General features: G+C 47.0%; 1 protein-coding gene across 6 annotated transcripts in view; it reads left to right on the top strand.

Moving 5' to 3' along the window:
* The window catches only part of Tmc5 (transmembrane channel like 5), a 67,878-nt gene that overhangs the window by 45,606 nt on the left and 10,096 nt on the right, over positions 1-12,176 (top strand). For 5 of the 6 annotated variants that reach the window (XM_074059551.1, XM_074059553.1, XM_074059552.1 and 2 more), the window contains 6 exons: positions 318-396; positions 2,338-2,435; positions 4,546-4,641; positions 9,104-9,179; positions 9,326-9,459; positions 11,393-11,566. In XM_074059551.1, the coding sequence (XP_073915652.1) occupies positions 318-396; positions 2,338-2,435; positions 4,546-4,641; positions 9,104-9,179; positions 9,326-9,459; positions 11,393-11,566 (657 nt within the window). The remainder of the gene's footprint in view (positions 1-317; positions 397-2,337; positions 2,436-4,545; positions 4,642-9,103; positions 9,180-9,325; positions 9,460-11,392; positions 11,567-12,176) is intronic. The other variant, XM_074059555.1, reaches the window with a different exon arrangement.

Raw genomic sequence — 12,176 nt, forward strand, 5'->3', positions numbered from 1 at the left:
AAGGTTCTGACCATGCAATTCACAGAGGGGTCCAGGCTGAAAGAGTGGTGTCCCTCTGGAATACTGGAGGGCAGTGAGTGCTGGAGGATGTCACTCTGGCATGCAGAGTGACAGATCAGAAGTGACACAGCGATGCACATCACTTCTGCTCACAATTCAGTTTGCTTGTAGAACTACTCTTATGGCTTCACCTAGCCACAGCGGGGCAGGGACGTCTGTCCGACCTCGTGCCCAGAGGGAAATACTAGCAAAGGGAGTGAGAGACGTCCATGTCCACGTCCACAAGGGTAACAAGCTCTCTCTTTTCCATCACTTAGAAACATCTTTCTGAAAATATCAATCATTGGAGTTCTTTGTTACTATTGGCTCAACATTGTGGCCCCATCTGGTGAACAGGTGAGAGTTCCATGCTATTCAGCCCTAAGTTTTGTTTCTTGGTCTTTGATCATCGGGGAGGATGTGAGTTTCTCAGCCATCACTTCTCTTTGGCTTTGATCCTGTGCGGGGAGAACAGAACTAGTCTGGGAGGCAGCATAGAGCCGAGGGGCCTCCATGAAAATGCTTGGACCCGATGCAGGGACCAGCAGTGTTACCTAAGTCACTCGATCTCTTCAAGTTTCTGTTCACATCTGAAAAATGGTAATTAAACACCATCATGAGTAATACAAGCACCGTGCCTGGGGTGTGGTGAGCGTGCAACAGATGGTTGCAGGTAATTTTGATGTCAATCTGTCCTAACAGCGTTGGATTTGATCAAGGACAGGATCCGTGATCAGAATGTTTTCTATAATCCTGAAACATGGGCTTTACTGCTCTGGAGGCCCATAGCGTGCTCAGTACAGTTCTGTCCCACCCTCGACGATTCCTGGCTTCCCCTCACCTGACCAAGGCTCTTCAGTCTTCCCTCGCCTCAGACAATGGGTGTCTAACCCACCCACTCTGCTTCTGTGGCTAGAGAATGATCCCTCAGCACACTGGTTTCCTTAGCTTTGGGCTGTCCCAAGCTTTCAGGAACCCGAGGATGTTACCAACTGTCTGTCACCCTTTTCCCTGGACCCCAGAATAACTCTGCTCTGTCCAGACTCAAATTATCTCACATGAATACAACTCTCTCTCCTCACCCTAATGGTAAAAGAAGATCAAGAGCAGTCCTCCATGTGAGGCTGGTTAATGAAGATACCATATTAAACTCTGTCCATCCATCCATCCATCCATCCACCTGTGTTCATCCATCTGTTTATTCACCTGTCATCTGTCTATCCACCCCATCCATCCGTTCATCTATCTACCCATCCATTCCATCCATCCGTTTATTCATCTGTCATCTGTCTATCCACCCCATCCATCCGTCCATCCATCCATCTACCCATCCATTCCATCCATCCGTTTATTCATCTGTCATCTGTCTACCCACCCCATCCATCTATCCATCTATCTACCCATCCATTCCATCCATCCACTTATTCATCTGTCATCTGTCTACCCACCCCATCCATCTATCCATCTATCTACCCATCCATTCCATCCATCCACTTATTCATCTGTCATCTGTCTACCCACCCCATCCATCTATCCATCTATCTACCCATCCATTCCATCCATCCACTTATTCATCTGTCATCTATCCACCCTCATCAATCTACCCATCCACTTGTCTACCTATCCATTCATCCATCCATATCCATCCATCCATCTACCTACTGCATCCATTTATCTACTTACCCATCCATTCACCTGTGCCCGCCCCTACCTTCCTCCCTCCATCTCTCTCTCCACCAGTCCTTGGGCTCTGCACCCATCCGTGGGCTCTTTCAACCAACTCTAAAAGCTCATAGCACTGTTTCCTGCAGAACTTACTGAACAGAAGGTTCATAAATTGGCCAATTAAAGTTTCCAGTGTACACTAGCCTGCCACACCCCTAGTCACTTTCTTAATCAAGCACATAGTAATTGCTTCTCTGTGGGGTCAGTAGAAAAAGAGGAGTGCATTCTTCATCATCACTGCTTCTGATTTCTGAACAAGCTGAGAAGCTCTGGCTGAGAAATGGGAACCGGAAGGGTTAGGACAGAGATGAAAGGTCTTCAAAGGAGAGCTCATGGAGACAGTTTTGGTACATGTGGAGGAAGAAGGAGGAGCACAGAAAGAGAAGAACAACCCAGAAAACAAACTTGGCTGCATCTGTGCAGAGAGTGGGTCTGCTTTTCTGGATACACATGGCTGGGTCAATCTGAGCCCCCTGCCCTGTCCTACTGAGCCTACAGAGCCAGGGATGGAACACATAAGAACTGAGCTGGGTGACAGCCTCTGTCACATCCTGGCTCTTGTCTACCTTGCAGTGCTGGGAGACCTTCATCGGCCAGGAGATCTACCGGCTCCTTCTGATGGATTTCGTGTTCTCCTTAGCTGATTCGTTACTGGGGGAGTTTCTGAGGAGGTAAATACTGTCAGTCATGAGTAATTATCCTGGTGTTATAGCTGGAGCCTGAGTCCTGGCTGAGAGGAAAATGTGGGTCCCTTGTATACCCCATTGTCCTTTGGGACCTTGTTCTTTTCTAAATTAAGTGAAATTTCACCTTAACCCAACATTCCTGTGGCCATGGTTCATTGGATCCTGTTGACCCTTTATGATTTCTCTTGGAAAAAAAATTCTAGGAGTAAAATAGAAAAGGAGCCTTATGAAATCTCCATTGGAGACAATTTTAATATTACAGTGTAAACAGCTCCAGATTTTTCTTTGCACACATCACTGGGAGTGTATATATTGTACAAGGCCATATAATTTTCCCCAAAATGGGGTCACTGAGAACTGCAGAGTGATTTAATGTGCACAGCACAAGAAGTTTTGTTTGTGGACATTAAAATCCTTGTGAGGTTTGGTTTTAATCGCAGACTATGCCTGGACACAGTTCCATATCAGTACATAGAGATTTATCGCATTGCTTTAAATTAAAATATTAATTTTTATTTTAGATATCAGATGTACAGCCTTGATGTACTGTTATCATCGGTCTGTATGTGGTTCTTTTTGCTGGGGATGGATCCCAGGGCCTTGTGCATGCTAGGCAAGCGCTCCACCACAGAGTCACACCCCCAACCTGCATTTATTATTATTATTAATTCATTTTTAAAATAATATGACAAGCATCTCTTCCTTCTAGACAGTCACACTCTTTTGTGGTGCTGGGGATGGAACCCAGGGCCCTACACGTACAGGGTAAACGCTCGATACCGAGTAACACCCCAGCCCCCGACATATGACTGTAAGTTTTTCTAGAGAAGAAATTCTGTGATGTAATGCCAGTTTCTTTTCTCAGTGGGTAGGTTGAATGTCAAATTCACTTTCATTCCAGCCTCTGTCCAAGGACCTGGACAGAAAGGCAGAAAGTTGGTTTTTTTGACAGAACTTTTTTATTGGCAACTTTCCTGTATAAGGAAGTTAATAAGCCATGTGCCACCGCTCACGCCTGTAATCCTAGCTACTCGGCAAGCAGAGATCAGGAGGATTGAGGGTCAAGGGCAGCCCAGGCAAACAGAACAAGACCCTATCTCATAAATACCCAACACAAAACAGCTGGAAGAAAGGCTCAAGTGGCAGAACGCTTGCCAGCAGCATAAGGCCCTGGGTTCAAACCCCAGTATGGGAAAAAGAAATCAGTGAGATTTCGAGTTTTTCCAGAGTAAATGGTTTCTTGGTTACCTCCTTGTGGATATTTGAAACTGGAAAACATCACTAAATTTCATGGCAGTAACCATAAATTTAAATTTTGGGGGTTTATTTGGCTGGGACTGGAGCTCAGTTGTAGAGCACTTGCTGGGCTTTGCTACTCATTACTAAAAAAAATTTGTTTTTTCTGCTCACTTGGTTTGGGAGGTGCTGAGTTTATCTGGATCATGAAAAGGGGGTTAATAAGCAAAGAGTAGTACAGACGAGGGAGTAGGAAGAATAACTTAAATCAGGAGTGCTAACAAGTGTTTCCTAGAATTTAAAAATCACTTAAAGCTGGGTGCTGGTGGCCCACACCTGTAATCCTGGTTACTTGGGAGGCTGAGATCAGGAGGATTCAGTTTGAGGCCAGCCTGGGCAAATAGTTCTCGAGACCCCATCTCAATCAATGTGCACCTTGCCATGCCAGCTATGGCAAGAAGCCTAAAATAGGAGGATGGGATCCAAGACTTGCCTGGGCAAAAAGTGAGACCTATCTCCAAAATAACCAGAGAAAAAGAATCTGGAGGTTTGGCTCAAGCAGTAGGGAGACTGCCTAGCAAGCCCGAGGCCCTGAGTTCAAACCCCAGTTCCACAAAAAAAAAAAAAAAATCAATTTAGCAGTACCCCATTTGACTGCATCATGCTGATTCCCTTTTCCCCTCAACTCCCTCAGTTATTAAGATACTTATATCTTTGGAACTTTTCAAATATCTCCTAGGGAACTTGCAACTTTATTCTCCCCTGGTGAGGATCACCTGTTGACCTCCAGGTTTGTGGAGGAGCTTTGGAAGTGGGGAGGTTTTGTGGCTTGGGAGCTCATCTCAGTCCATTTTCACAGGCTTATTGGGATGAAATGCATCACAAGTCTTGGCTTACAGGAATTTGACATTGCCAGGAATGTACTAGAACTGATCTACACACAAACTCTGGCATGGTAAGTTTGAGGGCTTGGTAGGATGCCCCAGTCAACTCCTACCTGACCACATGTGCACTTGGAATTTTGTTTTAAAAGCTGCATGGGTGGCGCCAAACCCAGATACTCTGAGAGGCCTATGGTTAGCCTCTGGACTATTCTTTATCCTCACAGGCCTCAAGGACTTCAGATGCAAGTCAGTGCAGAGCAGGGGTTTCAACCTGGAGGCCACTAGGCCAAATGCGGCTAGCAGGGGTGACTCCTGTGTCCCACACAGGGTTTTTTCCTAAAAATCTGAGTGTGAATGTTTATGCCCCTAAAATTCATATGCTGAAACTTAATTGTCAGTGGGATGGTATTAATTACCAAGCCAGATCTTTGAGTGGAGCCCTTATGTGGATGGGATTGGTACCCTTAGACAGGCAGACACACCAGGCCCCTTCCACCATGTGAGAACACAGCAAGAAGGTGCCATCTAGGAACCAGGAAACAGGTCCTTACCAGACACGGAATTTGCCAGGCTTAGATCTTGAACCCCAACCTCTGGGACTGTGAGTGATAAATTTCTGGGTTTCCAAAGTCAACCAGTCTGTGGTACTTTGTAATAGCAGCTCGAATGGATAATACAGCCACCAAGATTTAAAAATCAGGAGATAAAATTGAAGTTTCTGAGTTCACTCCAGAAAGACCTGGCCCATCTGCCATCATGGGCCCATTTGACCAGATCCAAACCATGGCGAGTGTCTCCATTTTGCCTCAGTCTCTCCTTTGAATGGTTCCTGGCACTGACCTGCCAGCTCTCCTTGACAATATGCTGTTTTTTTTTTTTTTTTTTGGTTTGGTTTTTTTTATGGTGGGAAATTTGATTTTGAGCCCATGTCTCAGCAGAAGAGGGAGAGTAAAGGCAGAGAGGATCATGTGTTCCTTACGCCTGGTCTGCTCTGCCTTCAGGTGGGGTCTCCATGGCCTTTGGGAGTTTTGACTTCTTTTCCTGTGTGTGTGTGTTGTGTGTGTGCGTGTGTGTGTGTGTGTGTTGTGTGTGTGTGTTGTGTGTGTGTGTGTTGTGTGTGTGTGCGTGTGCATGTGCGTGTGCATGTGTGTGTGTGTGTGTTGTGTGTGTGTGTGTTGTGTGTGTGTGTTGTGTGCGTGTGCGTGTGCGTGTGCATGTGCGTGTGTGTGTGTGCGTGTGTGTGTGTGTTGTGTGTGTGTGTGTTGTGTGCGTGTGCGTGTGCGTGTGCATGTGTGTGTGTGTGTGCATGTGTGTGTGTGTGTGTGTGTGTTGTGTGTGTATTGAGGACAGCCAGCCAGTTTCATCAATTTTTTTTCTCTTATTTTGTAATGCGGAGTTTCACAGCAAGGGCCTCGTGCACACTAGCCAAGTGCTCTACCACTGAGCGTGTCCCCAGATCCTTGCATTCTTTCTTTAATACAAGCTCACCTAGAAACCTCGAGCCAGTAGTCAGGGAGTGTTTTTCCTTATTTATTTTAACATGGAGCGAATGCCAGAATTCTGTATGGAGTGTCAAATACCCAGGGCCCACCTGGCGGTGGGGGAGCTTACTGATTTGAAATTCGTGCCTTTGGAGTTGAATCAACCTGGCTTCTGAGGCTGGCTCTGCCCCTCACTGAGGTCCCTGAGATCTCTGAGCCTCAGTCTCCTCATCTGTAAAATGCTCATAATTGTAGCTGCCTTCAAATGATGACGGTGAGGCTTAACTATGGGAGTGGATGGAAAAGTCTTTGCAAACTCCAGGCTGGAACGTGTTTTCTCTCCTGGCTCTTGAATGTTGCCCTGGTGACTGGCTGTCTGCTCTGAGCACACTCACATCAGTGGATTTTTTTCGGAGATAGTGAGGGTCTTCTTTGGTGTTTTAGGTGATGTGTCTGCAGACCACTCACTGGCAATCTGGCAGCTCACAGAGGCCGTCCCTCACGCTAGTTCAGCTTGCCTTTGGGCAAATTAAAAGATAGAGCTAAGACTACCTAGTTCACAGGGTGTCAGAGGAGACTGAATGGAAAATGCTATGCCAAGGGCTCAGTGAGTAGCTGACTCAGAAAGGCTTTGTAAGCCAGGATCCTATGACTATTGTTATCCTTGTGAGCACTCTTTTAAAAACTCATAAAAATGCATAACAAATAGACCGGGAGCGTTACTCAAGCGGTAGAGCTTCTGCCTACCAAGTGTGAGGCCCTGAGTTCAATCCCTACTATCTCCCCCCACAAAGCCCCCAACGACAAAAAACGCATAGCAAGTCTAATCACATAGTTGTGTAGCCAATCTTCAGAACCTTTTCATCTTGCAAAACTGAAACTATAGCCAGGTGTGGTGGTGCACACCTGTAGTCCCAGTTTTTGGAAGGCTGAGGCAGGAGGATCATGAGTTTGAGGAGCTATAGGGAAAAAGCCTGTCTCAAAACAAAACAAGAGGCCCTGAAAGTTTACACCCATTAAACACCTTCTTCCAACCCCTGGCAACCACCATTCTGCTTTTGGTTCTAAGTTTGACTATGCTAGATACATCACAGAAAGGGAGTCATATATTTATCTTTTTGTGTCTGGCTGATTTTGACAAAGCATAATACCCCGAAGGTTCATCTCTCTCTCTCTCTCTCTCTGTCTCTCTCTCTCTCTCTTCTCTCTTTCTATTTTTCCTTCCTTCCTCTCTCTTTTTCTTTCCTTCCTTCTCTCTTTTTCATTTTTTTGGGAGAGGTACTGGTGTTTAAACTCAGGGCTTCCCACTTGCTAGGCAGGTACTCTACCATCTGAGCTACACCTGCAGTCTCTTTTGGCTCTGGTTATTTTGGAGATAGAGTCTTGAGTTTTATCACAGCCATCCTGGACCATGATCCTATTTTATGCTTCCTGCCATCTCTGGAATGACAGGTGTGTGCCACTATGTCCAGCTTTTTCTATTGAGATGGGGTCTCACATAGTTTTTTGTCCAGGCTGATTTGGAACTACAGTCCTTCCAATTGCAGCTTCCAAAATAGCTAGGATTACAGAGATGAGCCACCACACCCGGCAGCATTTCCTTTGAAGGCTGGATAATATCTCATTGTGTATACAAGGCCACATTTTGTTGATGTGTTCATTCATCCATGGACACTTGGGTGGCTTCTACCTTTGGCCATTGTGAATACTGCTACTATGAGCACAAGTGTACAAGTATCTCTTTCAGATTCTGCTTTTAATCGGGTTAGATATAGACCCAGAAGAGGAGTTGCTGGATCAAATAGTATTTGTGAACACACCTAAGTTTTTTGTTTTAAAAGTAATGGGGGCAGCTGGGTACACCTGAAATCTCAGCTACTCAGGAGGCAGAAATAGGAGGGTCGCAGTTCAAGGCCAGCTTGGGCAAAAAGTTATCAATACCCTTTCTCAAAAACGAGCTGGGCGTGGTGGTACATTCCTGTAATCTCAGCTACTTAGGAAGTGGAGGTAGAAAGATTTCAGACCAAGGCCAGCCCAGGCTAAAGCTCAAGACTGTTTAAAAAGAAAAAAGCTGGGGGAGGGGGAAGGGCTGTCTTTATTTTATAACCATAAATGGAAAACCAGTGCCATTTGACAGAAATCATAAGCCACTGGAAAAAATGAAAACAATCCCATCCCACATAGTCTTTATTTTCTAGCAAGATGCTGCTATCTGCCTGTTCCTTTTTCTTAAAGGAAAAAAAAGGGGGTGGGGGGACGGGGGTGGGGTTTGCCGAGGAAGCCATTCTCACTCTGCACTGAGATGTTCTCTTGGTACTCAGAACACTGCAGGGAGAGTTCCTGAGTCTCTCACTCATGCATTCACTGCCCCTGCAGGACCTCAGGCCTTCGGACACCCTAGGAAGGGGGACAGCCAGGTGCCCCACATTTGGGACAGGCCAGGTCAGGGCATAATGGAGGCCAGCTGGCTGTGTAACCACCTTTGCAGAGCTGGGGAGAGCAGCCATGGATGCTGGGTGTGGGGGAACCTGCCCGGCTCACTGTGATAAGCACAGTCCCCTTCTGTATTCATCCAAGAGCGGGCTTTGCCACCACCGAGCACCAGTCAGGTGGCTTAAGCCACAGATATTTCTCTTCTCTCAGTTCTGGAGACAAGTCCCAGATCAAGTTGTTGACATGCCGTGGTTCCTTCTGAGGACTGTGAGGCAAGGGTCAGTCCCAGGCCTCTGTCCTTGGCTTATAGATGGCTGTCTTAAACCTGAGTCACCCCTCCAAGCATCTGTGTCCTAATCTTCTTTTAAGGTCAGTGATTGGATTGGATTAGGGCCACTGCAGTGACCTCACTGTAACTTAATTACTGCTTTAACAGTCCTATGTCCAAACGAGGTCAGAGATACCAGGTATGTGTGTGTGTGTGTGTGTGTGTGTGTGTGTGTGTGTGCGCGTGTGTGAATGTTAGGACTTCATGTGAATTTCAGGGGGACACACTGTGGCCCTGTCTTCCTTTCCTCTGCCGCCCTGCCGTGTCTCTGACACCCTCTCTTCCTCACAGGCTTGGGATCTTCTTCTGCCCGTTACTACCACTAATCCAGATGTTAAACCTCTTCATCATGTTTTACGTCAAAAACGTGAGTCAGACCCAAGTTGCAAGCAGTCAGTGTCCTCAGCCTCGTGCAGCCTGGTCGGGGCTGGAGCTGGTGATCACGGGGAGGGAGGTGGTGCGCGCCTGCTGGTGTCCCTCCAGCTGCAGAGGGCCATGTTTCTTTCTCTTCAGATCAGCCTCATGATGACTTTCCAGCCCCCGAGCAAGGCCTGGAGGGCCTCGCAGATGATGACGCTTTTCATCTTCCTGCTTTTCTTCCCGTCCTTCACTGGAGTGCTCTGCACACTGGCCATCACCATCTGGAGGTAAGGCACAGTGGAACTTCGCTGGGCTTTTAGATATTGGGTAGTTGGGTTTGTTTTAAAAAGTGGGTTTTGCCAGGTGCATGATGCATGCCTATAATCCCAGCTACCGGGAGGCAGATATAGGAGGATTGAGGTTTAAGGCCAGCCTGACAAAAATGTTAGTAAGATTCAAAGAACAAGCTGGGTGTGCTGGCACATGCCTGTCCTCCCAGCTATGCAGGGACGTAGGTAGGAGGATTGTGGTTAGAGGCTGGCCCCAGGACAAAGCGTAAGACTATCTTAAACACAGCTGAGTCATTATCATCCAGATATGGTGAGGTCAGCTGACCTGGAGATGGTGGCCATTGAGATAGTAGTTTGTTACTCACAGTTCCCAAGGGGAGGGGACACTCCATTCCACACAGGGGCCACATGAGAGACCCAGGGTGGGTCAGGAGGCAGAGGGAGTGAGGGGAAAGCATGGACAAGAGCCTTGGTGTGGTTTCCCTGGTAAGGAACAGGTGAGGCAAGGTAGGCAGGCTTAGGATTGGCTAGGCTGAGTAATTGCAGCAGGCTCTGAGATCTTGGAGCTGTCCTGTGTTGTCTGGGGGTGACTGGAGCAGGAAGCAAGTGCTGTGAACCTATTTTTTATTTCTCTGGCTCCTTCTGTATTTATTAATTGAAATTCTGTGCACGTGCCTGACAAAGAAGGTGGCCTTGGTGAGGGCTGGCGGTTGGTTGGTCTGCATGTACAAGTCACGCTCTGTAGACTAGATCTGGAAAGGGCAATGTCCCAGGGCCAGGCAGGCCCCAGATGTCAAAGCTATGCAAAAAACATGCTTACTACAGAGTTCAATCCATGCGTCCTTAGGAGCCCTCAGACACGCCAAGTCTGGGTTTATTGCATGCCCCATAGTCAGGAGCAGCTGCCTCACTTCTGCCAAGTGCTGGAAGCTTCCCAGAGGAGAACAGGATGTCATCACAGTTATCCAACAGGCCCTGTCTGATCTGGCTCTCTTCTCCTCAACCTCACCTCCTTCTGCCTCCATTGCACTGCAGCCCCACAGCTCTGGCTCCACCCCCACACAGGCAGGGTCCTCTCTCTGAAGGACTCTCCCCACTCCCTTTGCCTGGCTGTCTTCTGTCCACAAGTCCATGTCTCAACTCCAAGGTCATCTCCAAAATCTGACCTTCCCAGTCTGCTGTGAGTCCTTAACTCTTTTCTCTCTGAGATTTGAGTTTCTTTCCATCATTCCGTGGTTCCCAGTCACAAATGCCTTTGCTTGAGTCTTTGTCTGATTGGCTCCTCATCAGTTGTCCATCTGAGAGGACAAGGACTAGGTCTGTCTTGTTAAATGTGGAATCCCCAGGGTCTGTCTAGAGCAGTGCCTGATAGAAGGTTGAACGAATGAATGAACAAACAAATGAGTTGATTTTTAGAATACGAGTGGAACTGGAACCATCAGAACTTCAAGCAGTTTCAGGGTAGGATACCCTTTCACGATGTCCTTCTTCTCTTGTCACATCTACTGTCCTCACTCTCCCTGACCCTCTGGTTTTTGTTCATTTATAACCACCCGCCGCACATGCTCACATCATCACTCTTCTGCTGCCGTAGCTACTGTGCTTCCCTCTTCTTGTTTCATTTTATTTTTTTCTCCATCTTGGTGTTTCTTAATTCAAGTTCACAAGAAAGAGAATCTGATTGCCCCCCAGATACTGCAGGATCACTGCCCGGCCTTTGGATTGGCTGTGGTTGGGTCAGGTGAGACTTCCTGTCCACTTCCAGTTCTAAGAGTCAGTTCTTGGAGTGGGGGGTCATACTAGCAAGGGGGTTTCCTTTGAAAGGGGAGTATAGGTGGAGCAGGCAAGAGTTGCTGTTTCCTGGTCCCAAGCCCAGAAAGGGCACTGATTATAGAATGCCAGAGACAGTTTTCATCCTTTGTGTTTCCAGGTTGCAACCTTCAGCTGACTGTGGCCCTTTTCAGGGTCTGCCTTCCTTCATTCAGTCCATCTACAGCTGGATTGACACCCTGAGTAAGAACCCTGGCTACCTGTGGGTTGTCTGGATCTATCGGAACCTCATTGGAAGTGTGCACTTCTTTTTCATCCTCACCCTCATTGTGTTGTAAGTGGGGTGCCTCGGGAAACTAGGAGGGAAGCCAAGAGCTCTTGGGGAACCCTTCACTGATGAGACAAGACCAACCCTGGTGACGTTTGGTTGGAAGGCTAAGAACTACAGCATGACTCTGGACTCAGAATGCTCTTCACTCTACCTCAAGTGGTAGTTTTAATACCTTCTGGTTTCTTGCATGACCTCCAAAGAAAAGGATACCTGCCTTACTCTCTCTTCTGAGCTAGGAGAATAAAATAAAGAGTGGCTGTAAGAATGCTTAGGAATGTAATATTTGTGACCCTTGCTGATACTGCAATATGAGAAAATGGGTTGAGCATTACTGATATGTAGGATATTTGGAGCAAGCTTTTTCTCACTCCTGGTTATTACTGAACCTAACTGTGCCTAACTGAGTGGTGACGGGAGATGCAGAAAGGACACAGGATAGACAGACAGACAGAAAGTTGGGGCCAGGTGTGTTGGGTACTAGGATAGAGACACCCAGCAGCCTCATTGCTTCTTTTCTCTGTTATTCTTTTCATTTTATTCTGCTTCTTTTCTCTATCTTTATTCTTTAAGGCCTTACTCCTTTACAATTCTTTGAAACCTCACTTCTAAAGTC

This window comes from Castor canadensis, chromosome 17 (genome assembly GCF_047511655.1).
Source record: "Castor canadensis chromosome 17, mCasCan1.hap1v2, whole genome shotgun sequence".
Classification (NCBI taxonomy): Eukaryota; Metazoa; Chordata; class Mammalia; order Rodentia; family Castoridae; genus Castor; species Castor canadensis.